Source organism: Acomys minous, assembly GCF_964271855.1.
Source record: "Acomys minous genome assembly, chromosome: 18".
Lineage (NCBI taxonomy): Eukaryota > Metazoa > Chordata > Mammalia > Rodentia > Muridae > Acomys > Acomys minous.
The window spans coordinates 19344984-19372610 of NC_140501.1; the positions used below are offsets into that span (position 1 = coordinate 19344984).

Consider the following 27627-nt stretch of genomic DNA (forward strand, 5'->3'; position numbering starts at 1 on the left):
GTTTTTGAAAACATAGCCAAGAATTATTGGTGGTTCTTGATTGTGTATTCCAAAAGTCTTATGTGAGGTCGTTGGATTTGTAGTTTAATGAGAATGGTCGATAAGCATTTTATGCACATTAGGTATAAGAGTAAATAAGGCTGCTATAAAACCCAACCATGCTCTTTACAATTACTCTTTTATCCCAATTACTCTTTATAGGTGGCAATAGAAAAGGTAGTGCATACACCAGTTATTAAAGGTGGCAGTGTGACTGACTAGCTCAGCAGCACAGCTATTAGGCATGTAGAAGGCAGTGATTTCACTCCCATCACTAAAGGGAGGAGAAAGGAAGGAAGGTGGTATAAGAACCCGCTTTCCACTCTGCCTCATTTCTTCCTCTATATTCAAGAGTCCACAGTTGAGTCACTGCCAGAATCAAAGGGACATCTGTGACTTCTTGTTTATATCCCTTGAAAAAAAGAAATTAGTTTTTGTTGCATTAACTCACCACTCTGCTGTGCTATGCATGTGATAGGTATGCTGAAAAATGTCAACACTTTTTTGTTTCTCTCTAGACTTACGATATAGGAAGGGGTTTTTTTTTTTTTTGTTTGTTTGTTGTTTTGTTTTGCTTTGCTTTGCTTTGCTTTGTTCATAACAGTTACCATGGCTGTTGCTGGTATTTAACTGGTGATGATGTTGGAGTCTTATGACAGAAAGGGCACTGGTAGAGCCTTGGTTGTGTCTAGTGAGGTCGAGCACTTTGAAAAGTCAGACTTGGTGCTTGAATATCATCCTGCAGATAAACACTTGTCAAACAGCATATTAGAAAAAGAAATAGTGATGATCATGACCAGACTCAGATTCTAGCCTCCTGCTTATTTAAACTTTTGTGCAAAGTGAAAAGCGAGCAGTGTAAAATGAAGTCCCTTCCATGCTTTGGTGAGATGTAAAGCCTGTTGAAAGAAAGATTGTTCATATCAGCTTCTAAAATGAAGAGGCTACCTGAAAGCCCATCTGTTTTCCTGATTATTCTAGTCAGTACCATCCATTAATTTGTAGTGAGTTCCTGAGGTAACAAAATCAAAGTAACATGCTTTGATTTCGACAGCTCAAATTTGTCATCTTCAGGAAATACTGATATTGAAACAGAATAATAATTTTTTAAAAATTAAGCTGCAGTGAGATCTATTTTTAATATTTCAATATTTTATTAGTTTACTTTACATGTATGGGTCTACATGCATTGCCATATAGTACATGCATGTCTAGCGCCCCAGAGAAGAAGAGAGGGCGTCAGATCCCCTAGAACTGGAATTATATCTGTGTGAGCCACTGTGTATGTGCTGCACACATTCCGTGTCCTCTGCAACAGCAGTGACTGATCCCAACTGCTGAGCCATCCCCAGCCCCATGAGATCTGCTTTAATTTCTCAAAAATTGTTCCTTTCCATCACAAAAGCTTTTACTTACGCTTTTATTTTGATGTATAGCTGAAAGACTCAGTATATGTTGTAGGGTGAAAAACCTATGCTCAGTTCCAGGCTTGGAATGCTACTGGTCCCTGAGCTCACTCCAAGCTCAGGGCTTGAAATCCCACCAATACCCACCCTGGAAAACTACATCCCCAAGAAACCCAAAGCTAGCCTGCCTCCCACTGTGTTCTCTGCTGCTTCTCCCCAGAGCAGAGGCAGCCACCCTCCTGGGTTTTTTCCAATAAATCTCTTTGTGAGATTTGGGGTGTGATAAGACTTTGTGGTATTCTTTGGGTCCCAACTGTCAGGATTCCTTTCCACTCAGGGCTGTAACACACATAAGACGTTGGTAGAGTTAAAGTGGTGACATAGCGTAGTCTTTCCTACATGATTTCCTAGTAGATTAGCAGGCCATCCAGACCATGTCTATCTTAAGCAGTCTTCTTTTGACCTGGAGCTATGTGTGACTCCCAAGAGGTGTTAATTTGGAAAGGAGTCCATCACTTATTTGGAGGAATAATCTCATAATAAACAGAGCCTTTATAGCACACATATTGATTACCACAAAACAAAGCATGTATAGATGTTTAGTTAAGGTATATGGTTTGATGTATTTTTAAATGTTTCTAGTAACCTAGTGCAATTAGTAACACATATTAAAATATTTTGACTAATGTAAGTAGATAATTATATATAATGATAATTTATGAAGGAACTGTTATTATATATAATCTCTTAAGTGTGTCATTCTGTCATTATGACAGCCCAGTGTCCAGGCTGGGTCTGGAACTTTTTCCAATCAAGTTTCTTAGCCTTATGCTTGAGGTTTTCTCCTATTTAGTAGGATTAAGTGTACCTTCCTAAAATGCATGCATGAGAATCCAGAGGTGATGTGGGTTGTGAGCTTACTGTGCAGCCTTGCCTGCACAGTGTTCAATAAAAGCACACATTACTATTGATGTCTTCTGATAAGTTATGTTGTGAACAGCAGCTCATGCTAGAGTCAAACCTGATCCGACCGCCTCAATTGTTTCCTACCACACTAATTCCGATCTTAGTGCTTTTTGAAAACAAATGTCAAAAGTTAATAAGACTTTTATGCATTCATTCCTGAAATGGGCCTATTAAGATTTTAAATTTTTCTTTCTTCTGTTCATTGTGCTCCTAAGTTTCTGAATTCCAAATTAACTTACCATTCTCTGGAAAGTTAAAGCCTGATTATGGTTCCAGTGGTTTGAGTTACACTTTTCTCCTTGTGTCCTTGTACCCGAACAGGCCATCGAGCGTAGTGTCTGAGAGTATGCAGGCATCCCTGCTGCTCCACCTCCTACAAATTGCAAATTGCAGTCTCTCTGAGCTCTAGGGTTTAGGTCCTGTCTAACATTGCAGAATCTATGTAATGCATGTAAAGTGCATGGGATGCCCACATGTGCATACTCAGGTGTAATTTTTATTTTTGTCCTTTCCTTGCTTTTCAAATAGTTTAATAATAAGTAAACTCATGAGTATCATGGAAAAAGTTCAAAAACCCTATACTCAGAGACCTGCAGTTAATCTGTGCGGACATCTCGTAAGGTCTTGAGATTGCCAATGCGCTCATTTTGGAAATCAGTGATAGCCCTTTATATGCAACTGCTCTAAAGACTGTAACACTTCTTAGAACACTCCCATCAGCTCCTGTTTGACTTGAACTAGCTGTGTCCATGATGACATTAATTCACAATACGTAGCTTTCTAGTGACAATTGTTCCCTTGCCCAAACTTGGTGTCCTCAGAATTGAGAATCACTTAACCTTATCACTGTCCTTCCCACTAATATTACTGTATTCTCTAGTTGAAAAACCAAGTGGAAAACAACCAAAAAAGCCTTATCCATTCATTCCATCTACCCAGACACCCACCTACCCATCCATCCATCCATCCATCTATCTATCCATCTATCTATCCATCTATCTGTCTATCTATCTATCTATCTATCTATCCATCCATCCATCTATCTATCTATCTATTTATCTATCTATCTATCTATCTATCTACCCATCTATCTATCTATCTATCTACCCATCTATCTATCTATCTATCTATCTATCTATATTTTATTGTGATAAAAAGTGACTTCAGTATAGTGTGAATGGTCCTATTTAGTATTTTTATCTTGATACTCATAAAGTGATAAAATATATACACACACATTTATGTGTACATGAACATGTGCACACAAATACAAGACTTCAAGTTTCTCAGTGCTGCATTTCCTACAGCCTTCTACTCTAGTCTTTTTTCCTTTCATTTTATATCTTACTCAATTTAGAGATTATTTCATCTTTCTACTCTCACCAGCATGCTGCATAAATGTATCAATCTGCCTGTATTTTATTTTTCATAGCTGTGTTTAAGGACCTATACGGAACTAAATCACCATGCCCATGTAGATGGACATCACCTCAGACTGAGCTCATGTCTCATGAGAATAACTCTACTTTTACATGGCTTTATTGTTGTTTGTTTTGTGTTTTCAAAACTATTTTAAAATGTTTTCAGATTTTTATGATAGACATTCTTGTCAGAAAAAAAGTAGAATAAAACTTCCTAGCTGTATTACAAGTAACACAAAAGCTTGTAAACAAGCTAAACGTTTTTCATATCTCCTCAAGCTCCATCATAGTCTTTCTAGAAATCTTATTGATCTGTCTCAAAAATCAGTTCTTTCAATCCTTATCTAGGTATTTATCTTTTCTCATCACCACCAGATGAGCAAATTATATAACTTTGAATTGTTCCGTTTACCAATTCCTTCTCTCAGCACAGGATCTGCATAAACATCACAACAAATACAAAAATTATAAGGCAGGAATTTCTTCCGCCCACTAATCTTATACCCCTACTTTGACCTCATGTTATCTCCCACTCATTTCCTCATGTTGCCACGAGAGAGATGAGATTCACCTGAACTTCCTGGAGCCTGCTGCCTAGGCGTGTCTTCAGAATCTATGCCGTTCTGTTTCCTGTCTTTCTTCTGTCCTCTTAAGTCTGTTTATCTCTATTAATTCTTTTGAACATCTTCAGATTTGTTATCTTAATACACGTGTTCTTTAACTGCAGTTTTGTTTTTAGCTGTTGGTTCTTTTTGTTTTTGCCTTCATTACTGGTTATTTAAAAGGCTCTGCACCTTCTCCACTTGCACTGAGCACCCCGTCTGCTGTAGGGCTTTGCTGGCTCCTACAGAGTCCCTGCCTTCCTGCCCTCCTCGAGCATTGGCATGCAACTTATTTGTCCATCTTCAGATTCTTTCGGTAATTCTTCTCCATCTCATTTCCTTACACTTCATTCTTCTGCCTCTGTTTATACCCAAAATAGCAAAACCTCTTTCTTCCCTCTAATGTGCTGCACAACTCTGTTCTCTCTGAGAATAAGTGGCTGTTGCTACCGTCTCCCTTGTGCACTGCCCCCACACCTGACCATTTCTCAAAGCTGAAAATTATATAGTCAGTTACTATATTTAGTTCCCGGGCTGAATTCTTGGTAAGACATCACATGTCATCCAGTTCACACATTAGTTGACTTCTCCTGTTAAATAAAGGTAATACTTGTATATCTGAAAAATTTAAAGTGTGTATCTGTTCTAGTCCTTGTCTAACTGTCAGAGACGCCCATCTTTTCATGCTTCATTGTTTCTAGTTCATATAGTTATCATAACTTACTGTAATTTCTTGTGTTTGTAGTTGGCAGCCTTGTTCCTTTCGAAGTCATATTTAGTTGTATTCTAATTTAAGTGGATAAATTGTACATAAAAAATTCAAAATATAATTTGTTCTCAAACACAAGGCTTCCTTATTGTATGTGTTTTGCTTCCATAGTGGCCATTTTTCCAGTTACAGATGATGGTCACTAAGAGTGGTTAATAACATAGTTTATGCAAGTAAGGACACTAGAATATCATTATCCTATCACGTGGCATTAATCATGTGTTTACCATGTGCCAGGCATAGATTCAGACACGTCTTGGCTGTTTCTGGGAACCACATGGGATAGACAGAGTTATTGATTATTCTCTCTATTATAGAAGAAAAATAAGGACCACAGTGAATGACTTCATATCCTAGTCTCTTGCCGTGTACAGAGTAGGACTCAGTCTCAGCTGTCCAGCTCTCGATCCTGAGCTTGTGGGTACTGCTGTAGGCTTCTCAGGATACATGTTCTGGGTTTTTAACCATTGCATCAACTTCAAGATTATATTTATGTGCTAAAAATTAGACCAGAAGATTATAAAGTTATTTCATCTAGTTCCTGAATTGAATTCCTGTATGCCACTCTGTGCACAGGCTTAGCAGATTTCTCCTGTTACAGTTAGCACCAGTATTTCTGAAAAGTTAAAACCCTGTGTTCATGATTAGCATAGCAAATGTCAAGAGTCTTTTTGTTGCTCTCCTTAAAGTCATTGTCTGTTTACCGAGTGTCCGGCGTGGAGGCAGGAGTATAACACCTAAGCAAGTGACTGCTGAATGTTCCTGGTAGTGCCTTGACCTTTCCAGTTCTTTATTTTACTGTTTATTCATTGTTTTATATTTCAGTTGACTCTTGTAAGAAATTGACATATTTTTTTCTTAAACCTAGGGGATGCCCCACTCTTGTTCAAGCCTTGCCAGGCCCTAGCACACAAGTCACTGCCGGCAGCAACCACACGGCAGTCCTTTTAATGGATGGACAGGTCTTCACATTTGGAAGTTTTTCTGTAAGGAAAAATTTTAAAACATTAATAATATTGTATTATATAATTGCCTTATAATTTGCTGCATTAGCTTTTTTTCTGGTTCCAGTAAAATTCTTGTATTAAGATAATTGCATATGCATATTTCCTGCCTACCCCAATACACACATGCACAGAGCACCTAAGTGACAGACTTTCAATTAATTTTCATCTCTAGTTCAGCATTAGATTTTATAGAATTTAGCAAGTGTTTTAGAATGGGATATGTCTATTTCAAATCAAAAGCTTTTAAGCCATCAGTTGAGCTGATTCTGCTACTTAAAAGGCTATTTCTCATCTAACTTATAAAAAGTAAACTTTCTTAACATGAAGAACTATTTCTATTTTAGAAATTTTTGAAAGTTTAGAATTTAAATTAGTTTATTTTAAAGCTCTACTTTCTTATGGCTGCTTGTCCTTTTGCCCAACATCAAGTGCAAAATTACTTTTCTTTGTCCTCTCCCTTTGTGTTTGTCTGTTGCACTTTCTCTTTGCCTCTGCCAAAACTTGAAAAAAGGGAAAATGCTCTGAGAGTTTGTAGTATATATCAAGGAAAATATTCCTAAGACTCTATTCGTGAGTTTATGCTGAACAATGTGGGGGACTGTTCAGAACTCCACAATTTATGTCTTATTAAGTGTGTCAACATATTTGTTTGTGTATATGTGTGGTTGCATGCACATATGTGACGTGTGCATGCCAACACGAATGTGCAGGTGAGAGGCCAACCTTGAATGTTATTCCTCAAGAGCTGTGCACCTTGTTTTTTGAGAATTATCATAAAGTAAAAGGGGTTCATTCTACTGCAACAGGGAAGGCTTGGCACCTGGTCATCTAGATAGTGTTAGCATTCAGCTTACTGTTGGCTTTTTCCCCTCCTCCTTTTTCCCTTCCCACGTCTCTTATCTTCTGTTTATTGAGACAAGCTGTTACAGAAAAGCCCTTACTAGCTGAGAACTCGCTCTATAGACCAGACTCGACACCAACTCCCAGAGATCTACCAGCCTTAGCCTCCACCTCTGGAGTGCTAAAATTAAAGCTGCTGCCATGCCCAGCTTTGCTTTTTGCCTTTCCTTCAGTATATAATCTCGGCCTATAAATGATCCACTCCCAAATAGGACGGGCCTTCTCATCTCAGCTGACCCAGTATAGACACTTCGTTCACAGATGTGCCCAGAGGCTTGTCTTCTGACTGATCTAGACTCTGTCATGTTGATGGTATTAACTGTCTCACTCTCTGTCAGTGCATGCAATTCTTACCTGTCCTCTTTTATAGCCTCTGTAGTGATTAAAAAACAAACAAACATATTTTAACAGGTATTTTAATTTTCTCAGGACATTCACTGTGTGTTCTGGCCATGGTTGCTCATTGCTTTAATGGTACTTGTAGAGAATAAAACATAAAAAAAGTTACTTTTTTAACTTTCTAATATTCTGGACATATTTTGGCACATAATACTTACATCGTTATGTTTTCTTATATACCTTTCTGCCTCTGCCCCTTGAGTGCTAGAGTTATGGGCTTACTCAACCATACCTGGCCATGGTTTTGTTTGGTATGATTTTCTTACTGAAGCCAAAAAGAAGAGACAGATGCTCCTCTTTCTCATCTCTCTATCTCTCTACCTAATGACTCTTTGACATCTGTACCAATTACTTTTCTTTTATGAAAATATTTAGTTTATTTTTGAGATTATAATCACACCATATCCCCCTTCCCTGTCCTCCCTCCAAACTTTTTAAGTAGGAAATGAAAGGAGAAGGTAGTGAGGCTAAGTGTGGGGATATGCATGAGGCAAGCAAGGGTTACAGAGTGAATAAAACTAGATTGTACTGCTTGTCTTATCGCTGTGGACTTTAGATTGCTTTGTATGTCTCTGTCTGTGCCATGCCTTCTGACCAGTCTACTACAATTCCTCAAAGACACTTGGCCTTAGCATATTCTTACCCCACTCTGTGTGTGTACTATAGTTTTTCAGTTTCTTATGCTTATACGTGTAAGTACTTTACATTTTAATTACATAATATTATTAGATCTGTGTCTTTTATATTATTTCTAAGAAGTGAGCATTCAGTGTCAAAAGTTGATGCCTTGTAGGTCTGTGGATGCTAACAGTCTATTCTTTTCACAAGCTGTATATGAGAGTGGCTCTCTCTCCAGAGCTTTGACAACAGAATTGACACTTACCTGACAGCTGAATAAAGGTCTTCTCACTTTCAAGGCCCTATCTGTACCTGGTGCTATGAAGTAACTGCCCTGAACCATTTCCCCTTCCGTCTTAAGGGTCTGGTGGCTCTGTTTTTTCGAGGACAATCTTCCTTTTTCACAGTCCTCTCCATTCAGTTCTCCCCTTTGGCCTCCTCCCCTTTTTTTCTTTTTTTCTTTTTTTTAACTACCTCCCGTACCCTCAGGCTTGCTGGACAGATGGGAGAGTACTCTGGTATTTGGTTTTTCCCACTGATTTCTACAGAATCCTATTATAGTTCAAGGTCTAAGTCATGCGTGTTTGTCTGCCGTATGTGTTGGCTTTGTGTTTTCTGGTGGGAAATGCACAACCAATCCTTCACTTTCTAGACTAAGAAATTCTATATGTGACTTTAAATATTGCTGAGACGTGACTATATTCTTGAGTCCCTATGGGGTTGTTTAGGCATGTATATCTCTGACTGTTTTTCTTCACATCTGTTGGATGGTGGTAATCTTAATAGTCTGTGTGACTTCCTTTTCCTCCTAGAGAAGAAGATATTTGAATATTGTGTGCATTCTTTTTTCATTGTTCACTCTTTCATGCTCTTTTTTTCTTTGTCAAAAAATAGACATTGTAAAAAGATAAACACGAGCTATTTGGCTACTTCTCTTATTGTGTGACTTCCTGTCCTTTCCTAGGTTCTTTTCCTAGGGATTGAGGCTCAGCTGCTTCTGTGGTTGGTCTGGCTGTGATAGTGAGGAGGCAGGAGTATTCTTTCATAGGAACCTGGAACCCAGTGGGAACTGGGTTGTTTGCAGTAGTCTGTATTCTCCGCATTCCCAAGGTGTTGGCTTTCTTTCCATGGTTTGTTGGTTATTCTCATGGGTGAGGTTGCGTTAACTACTTTTTGGACCATGTGGCAGCAGTGTCTCTCTTCAGGCGTTTCTGAAAGGAGAGTCATGTGAGAGAGACGGCTCCTGGCCATGTGAATTCACATCACCCCGTCCAGTGTCACTGGTCTTTGATTGTTCAGCCTCCTGCTTGATAGTGAGAAACTCCCTACTTCTTTAGAAAGACATTTTTACCTAACCAACTACCTAAGTTTATTCTTAGTTCATACTTTGATCTTACCCAGAATATCCTCACACAGTGTGAGCTTAAGAATGACTTCTTTTTTATACTGTTAACTTAAAATGATTGCTTTTGGTAAATCACTTTAATAGTACTTTTCAGGCATTGTGAGATACTTTTCATTTAAATGTAGGTGAATACAGAGTATTTTTGGGAGCGTTACTTATATGGAAAATATTTCAACTAATAAATACATACACTGTATGTATCATTAAAAGATTATGAAAAATAGAAATTGCTCTATTAATTTGAAACTGTTAGGTCCAAATTCTTCATTTTATTAAGAAAAATTAAAAATACATAAAAATAAGATCTTATATAGCTACTTTTATAGCCAATTAACTTAAAGAACCTGTAAATTATTTATTTAACAACATGATATATGATTTATTTAATTTTTAGAAAGGACAACTGGGACGACCCATCTTGGATGTACCATATTGGAATGCCAAGCCAGCTCCCATGCCTAACATCGGATCAAAATATGGGCGGAAGGCCACTTGGATAGGTGCAAGTGGGGACCAGACTTTCTTAAGAATTGATGAAGCACTTATAAATTCTCATGTCCTTGCAACATCAGAAATTTTTGCCAGCAAACATATAATTGGTAAATAGCCTCTATATCATGAACTACAGCTGTACTTTTTAAAAATGCATGTCTGATAGAAAAATGAGGTAATAGGGAAATTTAAGAAACAGAGTATTCATAATCTAGGCAATGGCAAAAGCATGAGCAAAGTTGTGAAAGGATTAGACTTATAATGTCATGAGTGATTTTCTACATTGATTCTCTTTAAGTAAATAAATGAAATTAATTTTTGTGGGAGATTATGATGATCACATGTAAGCCTTTGTCTATGACACGATGAACCGCACAGCACAGGGTTAGCACATAACACTTATGGGCACTCATTGTAGACTTAGTCAGAGGTGTTATCTTAATCCTACTGTTTAAAAAAAGATTCCACTTACACTATTTAGGCATATATCCCCCTCTCTATGTATGAAATGATGATACTACTACTTTTTCTTGTGGGTTAGGGGGAATGTGTAAAAATAATGCAAAATAAAATTATATTTAAATATGTTTTCATAAGGCTTGGTGCCTGCTTCTATATCAGAACCTCCACCATTTAAATGTCTTCTGATAAATAAAGTAGATGGAAGTTGTAAAACTTTTAATGACTCTGAACAAGAAGATCTGCAAGGATTTGGTGTATGTCTTGACCCTGTGTATGATGTGCTTTGGAGGTAAGCATATATCTTTATAAAATACAGTATCAATAAAAAAAAATAGAAGGTACAGAATTTGTTCACAAAGTTAGAAATACATGTTTCATAGTTCTGGGAGTAAAAATTCATTTGGTAATCTTAAATATTAATTACTTATCTGTTAGCAAGCATTCATGATTGTTTGTAAAGTTATGTCATTACCTAGGATGCTTCTCAGAACCATAGAGACACACCCTAGAGTTAAATCACATAAAGTAAATAAATCCTTGTAGCATGGTCTTTTTAAAAAATGAATTAACTTATCTTTACTATATATCTCCATCACAGCTTCCTTCCCCTTCTTCCCTCCCAGAGCCTCCCTCAAGCCTCCCCTCCCCACCATGCACCCTCTCCCTTCTCCTCAGAAGAAGGGGAGTCCTCCCATGGGTATCAGCCAGGCTTGGCATATCAAGTTGCAGTAAGATTAGGTGCATCTTCTATTGAGGCTAGACAGACAGCCCAGTTAAGGAAGTCAGGCAGTGTAGTCAGGGACAGCCCCTGCTCCCGCTTTAGGAGCCCCACATGAAGACCCAGCTGCATAACTGTTACATACGTGCAGGGGGCCTAGGTCTGTCCCATGCGTGCTCTCTTGTTGGCAGTTCAGTTTCTATGAGTTTCTGTGAGCCCAGGTTAGTTCATTCTGTAGGTTTTCTTGTGGTGTCCTTGACCCCTGTGGCTCCTTCTATACTTCCTCCCCCTCTTCCACAGGATTTCCTAAGCTCCACTTAATGTTTGATCGTGTGAGACTATATCAGTTTCTCTCAGGTGCTGGGTGAAGCCTCTGTGGTGACAGTTATGCAGGTGTAGCAGAATATAATTAATAGTATCAGATGTAGGCTCCCTTTCGAGGCATGAGCCAGGCATTGCTTGGCCCGTCCCTCAAATTCTGCTTGTCACTTACCCCTGCACACCTTGTAGGCAGGTCAGATTGTGGGTCTAAGGTTTTGTGGCTGAGCTGATGTCCCAGTCCCTCTATTGAAAGTTTTACCTGGTTACAGCAGATGGCTGTTTCAGACTCCATATCCCCCATTGCTAGGAGTCTTAGCTAGGGTTGCCTTCCAATCCTTAGAGGTCCTACTGTCCTAGATTTCTAGCTTTGCCCAGAGATTCTTCTCACCAATCCCGTTGTCTCTCCCCATGTCATCCCTCCTTTTTCCATCCCATCCCCTCTCCTACCCAGCCCCCTTGCTCCATCTTCCCTCAATGTCTAATCTATTTCCCCTTCTCAGTGAAATTCAAGTTTCCCTTCTTTGGGCCTTCCTTGTTGCTTAGCTTCCTTGGGTCTGTGGATTGTAGCATGGTTATCCTGTACTTTATGACTAATGGCTACTTATAAGTGAGTACATATTATGTTTGTCTTTCTGGGTCTGAGTTGATATTTTCTAGGATGATATTTTCTAGTTCCATCCATTGGACTGAAAATTTCATGGTGTCATTGTTTTTAATGGCTGAGTAATACTACATTGTGTAAATGTACCACATTTTCAGTTGAGGGACACCTAGGCCTTTTCCAGTTTCTGGCTGTTAAGAATAAAGCTGCAATGAACACAGTTGAGCAGGTGTTATTATGATATGGTGGAACATCTTTTGTGTAAATACCAAGGGGTGATACAGCTGAGTCTTAAGGTATAATTATTCCCAATTTCCTGAGAAACCTCCATGTTGATTTTCACAGTGGTTGTGCAAGTTATACTCCCACTAACAATGTAGGAGTGTGCCCCTTGCTCCACATCCTTACCAGCATGAGCTGTCACTTGAGTTTTTGATCTTATCCATTTTGACAGGTGGAAGATGGAATCTTATAGTTGTTTTGATTTGCACTTCCCTAATAACTAAGGGTGTTGAAGGGATATTCAAACTTGAGATGTCACTTAGCTGGATTTTTTTCCTTCGAGTAGTATGAAGTGTCTTTTTCCATCTCTTTTGATTAATTTTGGTTGAAAGTCAATTTTATTGGCTATTAGAATGGCTACTCCAGGCTCCTTCTTGATTGTTCTTGGAAAATCTTTTCCCAGCCTATTACTCCGAGGTACTAGCTATCTTTAATGTTGGCATGTGTTTCTTGTGTACATTAGAATGGTGGATCCTCTTTTCACATTCAGATAGTCTATACCTTTTTATTGGGGATTTGAGTCATTGATGTTGAGATACACTAAAGACCAGTGATTTAATTCTTGCTGTTTTGATGTTGGTGGAGGTAGTGTACGTGTGCATGTGTGTGTGCCTGTGCCTATGTGTGTGCGTGTGTGTGTCTGTGTGTGTCTGTCTGTGTCTGTGTATGTGCACGGGCACTCCAACATACAATCCCATCTCTGTGTGTATATATGTATATATAAACGTGCATATGTGTAGTGATAAATTTTGAGTTTTGTTTTTTTCTTTCCTTTTTAAATTAAATATTTTTTTACCTATATGTTTGTATTATTCTACATATATTCAATAACCAACCTACAGCAAGAACCACCATGAAACAATCAGGAATTATTTAATGTTACATTCTTAGTGCTTTGGCTGTTTGTATTTGACAACCTTGAAGAAAACATCTTTCCTATCTTGGTGCATCTAAAATTCTGAATGTAAATCAATATCTATCATATCTTGTCTGTATCAACTTAAAACATCTATCTACACCTAAAGACATCTTAACCCATACACAACTAAGCTTACTTGTAAAACTAAACTATCTGGTCTTCAACCCCATCAGAGACTTAGAAGGAATAAAATTAATTACCCGAGGATATAGTTCTTTTTTTTTTTTTTTTCTTGTTTTTTTTGAGACAGGGTTTCTCTGTGTAGCCTTGGCTGTCCTGGCCTCACATTGTAGACCAGGCTGCCTCTGCCTCCCAAGTGCTGGAATTAAAGGCGTGTGCCACCATGCCTGGCTGACATAGACAGTTTTTAAGTATATGTATTTTTTTTACATTTTCTATCAAATTTCTCATTGTCTTTAAATTGTTAGTGGAGATTTGGGTATAGGAAAGCTTTATTTTTATGTATGCTTCAAGTTTAAGTATATAATTGCTATGATAGCTATAAAAATATATTACTGTTTTCAGGTTTTTTTTTGTACTGGTACAGATTACTTTAGTTATATATTTAGGTAGGTATAGAAAATAATGAGATAGGTATTTCCTATATACACTGTGTTTTTTATTCTGTAGCCAATCACAATTTAGACATTTTCAAAGTAAACTATGTGCTGAAGTGCTGTAATTCTCTTTCTCCATAGGTTTCGATCAAGCACTAGGGAGCTCTGGTGTTACAATGCTGTGGTTGCTGATGCCAGACTTCCCTCTGCAACAGACATGCAGTCCAGATGTAGTATTCTGAGTCCTGAGCTTGCTCTGCCAACGGGATCAAGGGCTCTTACCACCAGATCCCATGCAGCCTTGCACATCCTGGGTAGGGTTGCCCTTTGACTTCAGCTGAGTGCATTCGTGTATGCTGTGCTAGTGGTCACTTTTTTTTTAAATAGTTAAATTTGTATGTTATTCTGCCATGTCTGTTAAATAATAATGGTTGTAAGTCACAAAATAAATTTAATTACCTAAGAAGTTTGTCCTCCATGAAATGATATAGACAATCTCGACCAATATCCTAAAAGATCAATGAATGCCTAACTCCAAGGCATCCCTGAATATAATATTCATAATAGAGAGATGAGATGGTTTTGCTTAACTGAGCCTATAAACTTTCAGAGGTATTGACCAAATATGCTCTCATAGTGTTTAATTTACTTGTGTCCTTATTTAATTACTTTGAGATACAGAACTTTTGCAATAAATAGTTGCTGGGCTGTTTGTTTGTTTTTTTTTTAATCAGTTCACTTATCTATATACTGTGTTGCTTTTAGAAAATGGTTGTTCAGAAAGTCTCACTAAAGAATTGGGGAGATGACTCCATGGGTAAAGTTTGTCTTCCAAGTTCTCAGGACCAGAGTTCAGATAATTATTAGTTATTATAACATTAATAACATCAGTAGTATAGGAAATTTTGATTTCGTGGGTTTGAATTTTACTTGTTTATTGTTTTAGGTTGCCTTGACACTTTGGCTGCTATGCAGGACTTAAAGATGGGCATTGCTAGTACAGAGGAGGAGACCCAAGCAGTAATGAAAGTTTATTCCAAGGAAGATTACAGTGTAGTAAACAGGTTTGAAAGTATGTATACTCTGACTTAGCAAACGGTGTCTAGTAACAGAAGTATATGCACATTTAAAACATCGTTCTTTACATCTTTCAGGTCACGGTGGAGGCTGGGGTTACTCTGCTCACTCAGTAGAAGCCATACGCTTTAGTGCTGACACTGACATTTTACTCGGTGGCCTCGGGCTGTTTGGAGGTAGAGGAGAATATACTGCTAAAATTAAGGTAAGGTTCATGATACTGTAACCGTTTCATCAAACTATTTCAACAAACAAAACATTTGTTTGACTTAGTTGTTGTCTTATTGTTTCCTTTTTCTTTTACCTTGGTTTGTTGTTAAAAGGAAGCATTGCTAAACTCTTACTCAAAGCTATGGGATTGCTGACTTGTTAAAAATTAAATCAGTACAGAAGGAGAAAATGATTCTCAGTAATTTAAAGTTGAAAAAGGATTCCTAGCCAGTCTCAGCTGCTTCATGCTGAGCTTCCAAGAGGCTAATTAGCTGCACCTTTTCCTGTGGCTGCCTTCCCAGAGCTGGTTTAGTAACAGGACACAGGCCTGTTTTATATATAAGAATCCTCCACACTTCTATTCAAATACTGTGTAAACAGCGACCTCCACACACAGCCAGGTGGGGAGTAGGGTAAAGTGAGAAGAGGAGAGGAGTTTTCTTGTACAGGTTTGCACAGTAAATAAGAATCATTGCCTGTCAAAAAGCAAACAAGCAAACAAACAAACAAAAACGAAGTGAGAGTATGCCTCATTTAGAAACTCCTGATTAAAATGCTTTCTTTTGTTGTTGTTTTTTTGTTGTTGTTGATGTTGTTTATTTTATTTATTTATTTATTTATTTCTGTTTTTCAGTCCTTTTGAAAGCTTATATTCCTACTTTATATTGTCAGGTACAAAATTTCCAGTATAGAGCCGAGTTGATATAGCCATAAAATACTATATAATTTCTATTTTAAATGCATGTATACTTACATAATTTAGTTATTAAATTTAATATTTAGTACTTAAAATTTAAGTATAGTTTTGTTACATTGAACATGCACAAAGTTATGAATTTAGATGCACAAAACTGAATGGGGAAAATGTGTTTCCTTTACTCCAGTTATTTGAATTGGGTCCTGATGGAGGAGATCATGAAACCGATGGAGACCTTCTTGCAGAGACTGATGTGTTGGCATATGACTGTGCTGCTAGGTAAACGCTTTGCTCATTATTCAGTGTAGTGTTTACATATTTGAAATTAAAAGTTTATTTTAATTTAACAAATTTAAAAAAGGAGTTTTCAATAATCTATTATTGATAAGTTGGGAATTTTAACTGTATAATGCTATGTTTCACTTAGTGATGGAGGACAGTCTAAAAATTTCATTGTTAAACAATTTTATCCACTTACGAATATCATAGAAAGTCTTCACACAAACCTAGATGATAAGAACTGATATACCCAGTATACACCTTAGCCAAATAATTTACTCACCATCCATTATATGTGATTTGTTGTCTGAAGTGTTATGCAGTATATGCATATATTAGGAAGTGTAATTAGTAGTAGTATTAATAATGTTTTATGAAAACTAATAATCTTAATTTTTCATATAGTTAGGTGAATAACTCAAGACTGAAAATATGAATATGTATGAGTATTTATATTTATTGTGCACATGTAGTTTCATTAAATTCATCTATATAGTGTCAAGTAATCATAGTAGGCCAGATTTCAGATCTCCTATGTACTCTGACATCATATCAGTAGTATGTGCTTGATAATGACACACTCACAGAAGTTATCAGCTTTGTCGAAGGCTCTTGGGAGATTACTTGAATCAGAGTATTTACTTATAAAATTCTATTAGTATAAAGAGACTTATGTTTGCAGTGCTACCTGGAATCCTAAGAATTGTCTCACCATTGCACTATGAGGAATTGGTGTTTTGATCCAGGGAATGCTATGATGGGGGAAAAAAACATAGCTTTATTAGAATAATAATAGTACACTATACTTCCCAATAATAACTATTTTTTTTTTAAATGCATGCTGGTGGCCAGGGGAAATGGCTCAGTGGCTACAATACAACACTTGTCACAAACTCAGTGACAACCTTAGTTCATTTCGCCAACATTCACATAAAAGCTAAGGGAAGGGGGTAGGGGACAGGTGATCTGTGCCACTCACATGCCAACCAGTCTAGCAAAATTAGCAACCTTAAGGTTTAGTAAGATAACCCTGCACCAAAAAGTGGAGAACAACTGAGGAAGACTCTCAGTGCCTATATGGGCCTCAAGGGACCCCTCCCACCCCACATCCCCACCAAAAGTAACTTTAAAGGGTGCATAAAGGCCTGCCTTTCTTTCTTTCTTTCTTTCTTTCTTTCTTTCTTTCTTTCTTTCTTGATAAAAGTTCATCTTTTCAGAAAAAATGACATACTTTTGAGAACTGAAGAATATATTTGAAGAAAAGTTGGTCTGTTTCTTTACTTTAAGCAACCAGTGGTTCAGAACCTATGAGTCATGGCTCCTTTGGCAAACTTCTACATTACTATTCATAAAAGTAGCAAAATTATAGTTACAAAGTAGCAATGAAAATAATCTTATGGTTGGGAGTCACCATAACATGAGGAACTGTATTAAAGAGTTGCAGTATTAGGAAGGCCGAGAACCACTGCATTAGACTATATGATGTTGTTGTTTGTATTCTTTAGGGTTTATACAAATTAACCTAAAGGAGATATTTCAAAAAAGATATTTCATGAAACTTTAATATATCATTATCATTTGCTATTTATTTTTGAGAAAATAATTATGATTCTAAGATATAAACTATGATGAATTTGGTAGTCAGTAATCTAGATTTTCCTCATTAGCTTGCCCAAGAGGCCCCAATTTTATGGGTAGCATTTATACCCTTCTTTCCCATTTATTTATTTATTTATCTTTTTATTTTTTTAAAACACTTTACAGCCTGTTCCCAGGCCCCTCCCTCCTCTCCTCCCAGTTCCGCCCTCAGTCCCCCTACCCATTATCCCCTCTCCTTCTTCTCGAGAATGAGAAGCCCCCAAGGGGTACCAGCCCAATTGGCACCTCAAGTCACAGCAGGATTAAGCGCATCCTCTCCCACTGAGGGCAGACAAAGCAGCCCAAGTAGGGGAAAGGAATCCAAAGTCAGACAACAGAGTCAGAGACAGCCCCTTCCTTCTCCCATTGTTAGGAAGCAGCCCACGTGATGACCAAGCTGCACATCTGCTACATATGTGTATGGGGTCTAGGTCTATCCCATACATGCTCTTTTGTTGCTGGTTCAGTCTCTGTGAGCCCCCATGGGCCCAGGTTTGTTTATTTTGTAGGTCTTCATGTAATGTCCTTGACCGCACTGGCTCTTCAGTCCTTTCTCTCACTCTTCCACAAAATTGGGCTGTGAGTTTCTGTATCTGTTTGCGTCAGCGGCTGGATGAAGCCTCTCAGGACTGCTAATGCTGGGCTCCTATCTGCAAGCATAGCAGAGTATCAGTAATAGTGTCAGAGGTTGGCTCTCTCCCAAGGGGTGGATCTCAAGTTGGGCCAGTCATTGGTTAACCATTACCTCAATTTCTGTTCCGTCTTCATCCCTACACTTTTTGTAGATGAGACAGATTTTGGGTCGAAGGTTTAGTGGTTGGATTGATGTCCCCTTTCTCCACTGTCAGTCCTACCTGGCTATAGGAAGTGGCAATTTTGGGCTTCATATCCCCTGCTGCTAGGAGTCTCAGCTAGGGTGACCCATACAAACTCCCAGCAGCCTCTCCTGTCGTCCCGTTCCCCCCCACCCCACCCCCACCCCATCTCCCTTATTTCCATTCTCCTGGTCTTTTTGTATCTTTTTGGTTTAGTCTTCATTCATACATCATAATGCTTTAACAACGCAGGATTCCTCCCATGTGTGTGGTTTTCTTCCCTCTCGTATCTTTTTACTCAGATCTGTTCATAGCGTTATCCTGCTTCCTTATTACTCTATGCTTCCTTTCTTCCTTCCTTCCTTCCTTTCTTTCTTTCTTTCAATACCAGTTAAAACCAGTTACTTTTACTCTGCTCCTGCCAGGTATTACTTTTCGATGTCATTTTCTGTTAATTAACTTTTTTGTGTATGTAGTTTCTGTTCTCTGTGACAGGCTCAATTCCATACATCATCTGAATTAATTTAGTTCACAGACACTCAATGAACTAAACATTGTTTTTTACCTTTTTATTATTTAAAAGTTTTTATTTGGAGAGATTTCATCCATGAGTATACTTGAGGGTTCAGCTGTATTGAGATATGGAATAATTTTAGTAACTTGCCCCAGATATCCAGGCTCTCAGGTCATCACCCAGAATTTCTGACCCAAGAGTCATTTTCCTGATATTCCTCCCGTCAGAACTCTTAGCTGAATAAATAGCCATTAAAACTAATTGGGAAAATTCTGTTGTCTGGGTAATTTTTTATGCTTTCATAACAATTTAAAATGTTTTGTTTTAATTTGAAAATTTTATAAAATTTAAACATATTGTAAAATCCATAAAGAAAAAAAACATAGTTTCATTTTCCGAACATAAGGAACTGAAACTTGTTTTAGTTTCCAAACTTTAAAATAAGATTTTTGTCCAGCAAGAAAATTTGAAAACATCAATTTCATGGGTTTTGGCATGTTAGTTAAAAGTAAGTACATGTAACAGATGAGTGCAAAGGGTTTTGACTGCTTAATTTCTCTAGGGAAAAATACGCAATGATGTTTGATGAGCCAGTTCTCCTGCAAGCTGGATGGTGGTATGTAGCATGGGCTCGAGTGTCAGGTCCCAGCAGCGACTGTGGGTCGCATGGACAAGCTTCTATCACCACAGATGATGGGTAAGCATAGTGTTGAACTTGGGCCTAATGAAATTCTTATTTTTCTTTGTGGGATATTTTGAAATAACCCAGAAGATAAGTATAATTGGTAAAAATTAAACTTGTGTAATATATAACCAAATATGCTAAGTTAGTCTAGTAGACAGAGATGGGAGAAAAGACTGCATTATTTGTAACAGATGGCATTTGTATCTTTCTGAGTATTAAATTATTTTTTAAAAAATAAGAAATTACGTAGAGGACAGATGCAGGATACTGATGAATTTGGAACCATAAAAGGTGCATTGTGGTCTGGTGGTGGTAGTACTTGCCTTTAATCCTAGCACTTGAGAGGCAGAGACAGGTGGATCACTGTGAGTTTGAGACCAGCCCGGTCTACAACGAGTCCAGGACAGCCAAGGCTACACAGAGAAGCCCTGTCTTGAAAAACCAAAAAAAAAGCTGTGGCGTGTGTATGCACAATTAGATTGATACTGCATATGCAAGCACTTTGTAAGATACAAAGCTTCTATCATAAGAAATATTTTAATGAAATGCAGAGAAAATTTTTACCACTTTGAGACTAGCAAGAAATCTCGGTCAGTCAAGTGTTTGCCACACAAGCATGAGGATTTGTGTCCAGTTCCTAGAAACCACGTAAAGCACTGGGATGTTTTGACATGCACCGCAATTCTGCACTAGGGCGCCAGAGACAGGTGCATCCCTACAGCTTGCTGGTCAGACAACCTAGCCTGCTTGAAAAGTTCCAAGCTGGTGAGAGACATTTTCATAAAAAAACAGACAAGAGGAGGGATGGGAAGTTCTGGCCAGGATGTAAATTTAATTAATTGATTAATTAGCTAATTAATAAAAAAAGAGTGATTGGCTCTTGAGAAGCAATGCTTGAGGTAGACCTCTGGCTTCCATGTATACACATTCACAAGTTCACAAGCACGCATAGGAGCATGTACATGCATACTCATGTGCACTAAAAAACTAAACACTTGCTTTTACATTATTTAATTGGTTCCCCTCAATAAATAGTTTGTTCAAATTAGAATATCATGACACTCTGAGGCTAAAGGCCCTAAGTGTATTCAGCTGTGCTGATTTCCTGCTCTCAAGGGGAAATCTTTAGTAAGAGCTGATTACAGAGGTCAAAACAAAGCGGAAGAACTGGGAGGAAGAGGTTCACATCTGGCTTCCATCCTTAATTTTTTTTATAATTCAGCAGCTATAAATCAGGATATTACTGGTTCAGTTTTGAGTTTTTCTTTAACAAGTGAATAATTTTCATTAGCATAAAATGTGAAGGCATTATTACTAAATTCCTCTTAACTTTAATGAAACTGAGAGCTTGTCGGTTTTGTTGCCCTGCTATTCTCTCTCTTAGGGTTGTTTTCCAGTTCAAGAGTTCGAAGAAGTCAAATAATGGTACAGATGTAAATGCTGGTCAGATACCTCAATTGCTGTACAGGTACTCAAACATTCATATAGCTAACTAAAACAATTTATTCTTTTGCTGTGCTGGAATAAAATCACTACAGTAATGAAGACATTATTGAAGCATTGAGCAAATTCATGTTGCGTTGGTAGAATTATAGCTAATTAAAATATTCAGATAGCATTTAGTGTATTATGAACATTTTCTGTTCGGACTTAATTTACAAATTTGCATGACTAGGCATCAGTATTATAACAGTAGCCATATGCCACTGTTTATTTAATCTGCTTGTTGATTTTAATACCAACTTCAGAATATTATAAAGTAATAAAGTATATCTTAAGGAATATAAGTTACGATGGGTAAATACTTTAGATGTGGACATAATCAATTTATTGTAGTCTTTTTTTCTTTGTTCTGGAGATCAAACCTAGGTTCCTATGCAAGCTAGGCAGGCCCCCCAATACTCTCCTTTATCTCTGGCCTGATAATCTTATATTATGTATTTTGTGATAGAACATATTGGAAAATCACCATTAATTTCCACTTTTAGTTGAAATAGCAAATTGTTCATGTTATTTATTACATTTTTAACAATAAGAATTTTAATTAATTCAAAGTACTTCAAACATGTAATGAGACATATGTCGTATGTCAAAGTAGTTGTATATTTTGAGATCACTTATAAACCCCCATTAAAATTTTTCTTACTATACATAGTCCCCCCCCCAAATCGAAAAATATAACTCTCTCTTCCATATCTTCTCTTGTAGTAATCACTGAAAGAATTTGAATGTTAGAGACCTCATATTTCTAGGATTGTTGTTCTTCACGCAATCCATCACAGCCATTGTTTTTTATATTAGCAGCGTTTCATCCCTTTGGTTGGGAGACTTGGTCTTTAACAGCTGAGACATCTTTGTAGCCCAAAAGTACTTTCTGCACATAGCAAATTGCACTGGACTGCTTTTCTGGACTATAGTTGAATAACTGTATGTGAATTACTGTGGACCGTGACTTTTATGTTTTTAATGGTGATATTAAAGTTGATTATTTCGCTATGACAAATTGCATTTTAATATATTATTTTTATTAATTCTTTGGGAGTCTCACAAATATTTTGATAACATATTTCTCCCTCTAATTCATTCCAAATCTACCCTACCCTTACGCTAGCCCCACTTCATGGCTTTATTTTGCCTTTCTATTATTTTTTTCCTGATTTCTTAAGATAAATATCTTTTGAAGGTGAGTTTTCATTCTTTCTAACATACATACTTAACCCTGAAATTTTATCTGTAATTCATTGTTAGGTTGAATTTTATAATTTTTGATACACTAATTTTAATATTTAGTTACTTAATATTATATATTCCATAGATATATATTTCATATATGAGTACTCTATGTATATAATATTTAATCCTCTTTCCTTTTTTTCCTATATCCACCACTCCCTCTTATATTCATTACCTCTTCTTTAATTACTGTCATTTTATACACACACATATGTGTATATATGTGTATATTTATGTGTTCATATATATGTATGTATATATAGATTAATACATGTCTACCTACCTAAAACTATATACAGATACATACATACATATGTGTGGATAGTTTATAGGTAGGTATGTAGGTTGTTGATATCTCATACCAAGTCCATTTAGTGTGCTCTCATGTGTTTAGTGCTGACTCCTTGGTATTGGTTAACCTATCTTCCCTACAGAATACTGATTTACCACTCTTAGCAGCATTGACTGTCTATAGCTCTTCATGTGTGGTGAGATCATGGGCGATATCTCCCATCTACATTAGCATGTCAAATGGTGCCATTTTGCATGGTGCTGGTATTGTGCAGGTAAACACAGCTGCTCTGCATCCATGAAGTGTAGCATTCCAGGCCAGTCTAGATGACACTGTTTTGCTCCTGTCCCTTTTTCTACAGTGATTCTTGAGCCTTTGGGATAGTGGGAGGCAGTGGAGATGTTCTGTTTGTAGCTGAGCACTCCACTGATACTATAAATTTTACATTAAAAAATTGTCTTTGGACATTTGAACATAGTCTGTTGTTTATCTTCTGCCATCAGACTCCCAACCAGTGATGGCAGTGCTTCAAAGGGCAAGCAGCAAGCTAGTGAGCCTGTACACATTCTGAAGAGATCATTTGCAAGAACTGTCTCAGTGGTAAGCCACTTTAAAACTTTCTGCTGTTGTACTCAGCGCTGAGTTTTAATCCTAAGGCTGTCTCAGCATTGTTTCATGAGTTCAGATCTGCTTTTCTTGTGGTGTTTATATTCTAGGCAAAGATAATGTATACTTTCAAACAAGTAAAGATGTTTCCTGTGACCTCTCCATGCCCAGCTGAATTGACTTTTCTACACCTGAAATAACTTGTGACTTTTCTATTTACACATAAACCCTGCTAAGTAGTGAATTTAGTATCTTTTCAATAAAATCACACTATTATTATTATTATTTCAAATAATTTTTGTGTGTGCATATAAATGGCCTTGTTGTCTTTGGGTAATTGAAATTCTTTATATAACAAATATATTCAGTCATTTATTTTAATTTGTTGTACTGTATTAGCAGTCATCTGGGCCTTGGTGAGGATTGGCAACCAAATTGTTTCATTCTGAGATCCTATATTGTTTGCCATCATATAAGTGTGAAGATCTTCAAACCATCTAGAACTGCAAGGAAAGCCAACTGTATAAACCCATACACAAGAATTTTTAAAACTAAAATAGTGATTTTGGTAGTATCTTCTAGTCAATGTTTCAAAAATTTGTTAGTTTTTATTATACATTTTAATATGTAGGTAATGTATAAATAGAGACAGATATATATATTACTGATTTTTAATATTTTAAGACTACTTTGTTATACTATATTGACTTACTTTAAAGAAACATAAATTATGATCTGCTGGTTTTTTTTTTCTTCCATGTTTATAAGATAAACTAGCTAGGTGGGTAAAAGAGGAATGTAAAAACGTATACAGGTGTTTTATTTCAGCTACCAAAGTTCAGCAAAAAATTCAAGGTAGCTTTGAAGTGGTGTGCCATTACCTTCTCTTCCATTCACGCTGTGGCATCACTGGAGCTCATGGGAGCATCTGTTCTCACTGTGATGGAACTGAGCTCACTGAAGCATCTGTTCTTATTGTGGTAGGAATGCTTTGAGTCATTGCTAAGCGTTCTTCACTGGAGCTGGACCACCTTAGTCTTAGGGGTTGAAGAGCTCAGAGGACTGAAAGGCTTCCAGTTCACAGCCACTCTGCTGGATTTGGAGCGGTTGCGCTTTGTGGGGACCTGCTGCCTGCGGCTCCTGCGAGTCTACACCTGTGAGATATACCCAGTGTCAGGTATGGGGACGTTTTAAAAATAACTTTGGAAAGAAATAATTTCAGGTATTGAGAAAATAATAAAGAATTAATCATGTGTTTAAGAACCCATGATACCTTTAAGATGTTCCTAAAATTAAGAAAGATGTTACTTTTAAACTATTTTTGTCAAATAGAAAATATTTCAATCACAAATTTAGACTTAAGTACTACTGTCAGTTCTTTTATCTATGAAGATTTTTTTAAAAAAATATCAATTTGTAGCACACTTAAATCTTAAAGAAGTTTCATTTTGGAGTTTTGATGTTTGAGTGTTATGACTGAATTATTATTTCATGTACATACTTTAGTTTATTGCACTTTTTGTTTTCTCAAAGCTACAGGAAAAGCAGTTGTAGAAGAAACTAGCAAATTAGCTGAGTGTATTGGAAAAACAAGAACTTTGTTAAGAAAAATTTTATCAGAAGGAGTTGATCATTGCATGGTGAAGTTGGATAATGACCCTCAAGGGTACCTCAGCCAGCCCCTGAGTCTTCTAGAAGCCGTCCTTGAGGAATGCCATAACACGTTCACTGCCTGCTTTCACTCTTTCTACCCGACTCCTGCTCTGCAGTGGGCTTGCCTTTGTGATCTGCTGAATTGTTTGGATCAGGTAATTTAAGTTTATAAAATATTGGTTTCAAATAAAATATATTACTTAAAAATTGCTTAATACTCTGCAAGAAAATGTGATCTTCTTACCTTTTTAATTGCTAGTGATCAGTTAGGAAGTCTGCTTGGTACGCTTCACTTTTATAGCTAAAACTTAAAAATTTGCTTCATTCTCTGATATTATCTATTTGTTATGAAATTATCAGAAATATTATGTAAACTGCTGACTTTCTCTTTCAGTCTATAAGTAAAGGTATTTGAAAGAGAGGGGGAAAGAATATAGTGACTGTGTAAAAACAAATACAGCACCAAATGGCGCTGGATGTATTTACAGTTGTCAGAACAGGGAAGAGGGAAGTGAGTGAAGAGCGTGTTAACGTCATTCATTCCCGGATCCCACATCACAGTGTTTCAGAACACTTGGCATTAGTGCTGGACAGAGCCTCGGGTCAGAGAGACCTTGACTGATAGTTGGAGACTTCAGCCCTTATGCTTCAGTAACTAACAATACAATTAGAGCAAAAGGTGAGGGACAGGCAGGTTTTAACAATGAATAAAGACAGTCTTGGTCTTTAAGGTTTTACTTTTATATTTAATTATGTGTTTATATATGTGTGTGTATATATACACATATGTAATATACATATATATGCATATAGGTAAGTAGAAGAGGCAAAGAGGCTGTTGGACCTGGATTTACAGGTATTTGGGTATTGAGAATTAAATTTACATACTCTAGAAAAACTGGAAGTCTTCTTAAGTGCTGAGTGAACTATCTCACCAATATGTTAATCTTATTGATATTTACACAGTGTAGTATACAACTACAGAATGCATATTTTCTAAGTACACATAGGATACTCACCAAGATAAATCAAAAAGTTGGACATAAGTAAATCTAGCTAAATTTAAAAGATTAAAATTGTAAAGTCAGGCCCAGAGTGATGAACAGTGGCTGCTCATCCAGAGGACCCAGGTGCAGTTTCCAGTACTCACAGTGATGGCTTACAACAGTCTGTAACTCCAATTCCAGGGCCTCAGACCTCCTCTTCTGGCTTTCTGAAGCGTCAGGCTCACATGTGGTACGCAGTCATATATGCAGGCAAAACACTCATACACACTTCTAAAACATGACTTTAAAGAATATGGTCTTCAAAGCAAGTTCAAGGCCAGTCAGGGCTACCAAGGAAGACCTTCTCTCAAAAATAAGGATAAAAGAAGGATCTTAATTGTCTTATGTCCATTAAAAAATAGAATTTATTATTTCAGTTTACACACAAACAAGATTACTAACCTAGATAATTGTCATTCATGGAGTCTTTAAACATTTATAAAGAAATAACATCTTTAACAAATTCCTTCAGAAAACATAGATAACTGATGATAGGCTCAATACCAAAACCTAAGAGATACAAGAATAAATAGTGGACAAATATCACCAATACACAGGCATTCACATAATACTGTTGAGTTAAAATTTTTTAATGCTGTCATGGTAATTATCTTGAAACATAGGGTTAACATGTAGAAATAAATAGGATTGATTGGGCTGGGATAATTTTCATTGGTAAGTGCTTTTCTAGTTTGAGTGAGAGTTCAACTCCCAGCACTAGGGATAAAAAAAGAGTTAATTGTTTTAATTAACTAGAGAAAAATCATATACTTTCAGAAGCTATTCAAAATATATTTGACAGAATTAGCCATTATTCAGTGTTGAAAACTTTGCAAACAGGTATGTAGTGAGCACTCCAACCTGGTAGAGGCCTCTAAGAGCGATCTGTAGCTTACATCTTACTTCATGACAAAATAATATTGAATGCTTTCTCAGCTTGGAAGCAATATACTGGGTGTTATAGAAAAATAATCTATAGCTAACGTACTACTCAACAGTGACTTGAATGCGCTCCTAAGTTTAGAAATAGGTATTGTGTATTCACGTCACTTTCACTTAATATTGTTATGGAAATGAGAGCTGAGGTCTTTACCGTGCTCTCTCTTGATTCACTATCACCACGGTGATATCCCCGTGTCCTTTGACCCATGTCAGCAGGATACTGTAGTTTACCATGGTTCCCTAGAAGACTGTTGCCTGGGTCAGTGGGCGCGTTCACTCTCACCTGACCAGCAGTCTCCCTTTGCTAAGGCTAGCTATTGCAACATTGGAGTTGGATGATATATTGCTTTACCTTAATGCTTGACTGATAGAAAAACTGTTTGAAGAACTAAGTGTTACGTGAATGCCTTCTGTAAATTAGGATTTCCTCAGTTGATAAGTTCAAAAATCAGAAAAGTTGTACAGCCTAAGATTTCTACATAAACTGGCATATGAGAACATAGTTTTGGACCTTAGTAAAATAGTAGCACAGAAGTGCAATTTGTATTGTTCATTT

At 37.0% G+C, this 27627-nt stretch overlaps 1 protein-coding gene across 13 annotated transcripts in view; it reads left to right on the forward strand.

The window, feature by feature from the left end:
- MYCBP2 (MYC binding protein 2) overlaps window positions 1–27627 on the forward strand; it is a 230898-nt gene that overhangs the window by 93313 nt on the left and 109958 nt on the right. For 12 of the 13 annotated variants that reach the window (XM_084767812.1, XM_084767815.1, XM_084767818.1 and 9 more), the window contains 12 exons: window positions 6072–6189; window positions 9927–10131; window positions 10622–10775; window positions 14026–14198; window positions 14831–14956; window positions 15039–15166; window positions 16056–16147; window positions 19677–19811; window positions 21184–21267; window positions 23328–23424; window positions 24415–24607; window positions 24964–25238. In XM_084767812.1, the coding sequence (XP_084623938.1) occupies window positions 6072–6189; window positions 9927–10131; window positions 10622–10775; window positions 14026–14198; window positions 14831–14956; window positions 15039–15166; window positions 16056–16147; window positions 19677–19811; window positions 21184–21267; window positions 23328–23424; window positions 24415–24607; window positions 24964–25238 (1780 nt within the window). The remainder of the gene's footprint in view (window positions 1–6071; window positions 6190–9926; window positions 10132–10621; window positions 10776–14025; window positions 14199–14830; window positions 14957–15038; window positions 15167–16055; window positions 16148–19676; window positions 19812–21183; window positions 21268–23327; window positions 23425–24414; window positions 24608–24963; window positions 25239–27627) is intronic. The other variant, XM_084767813.1, reaches the window with a different exon arrangement.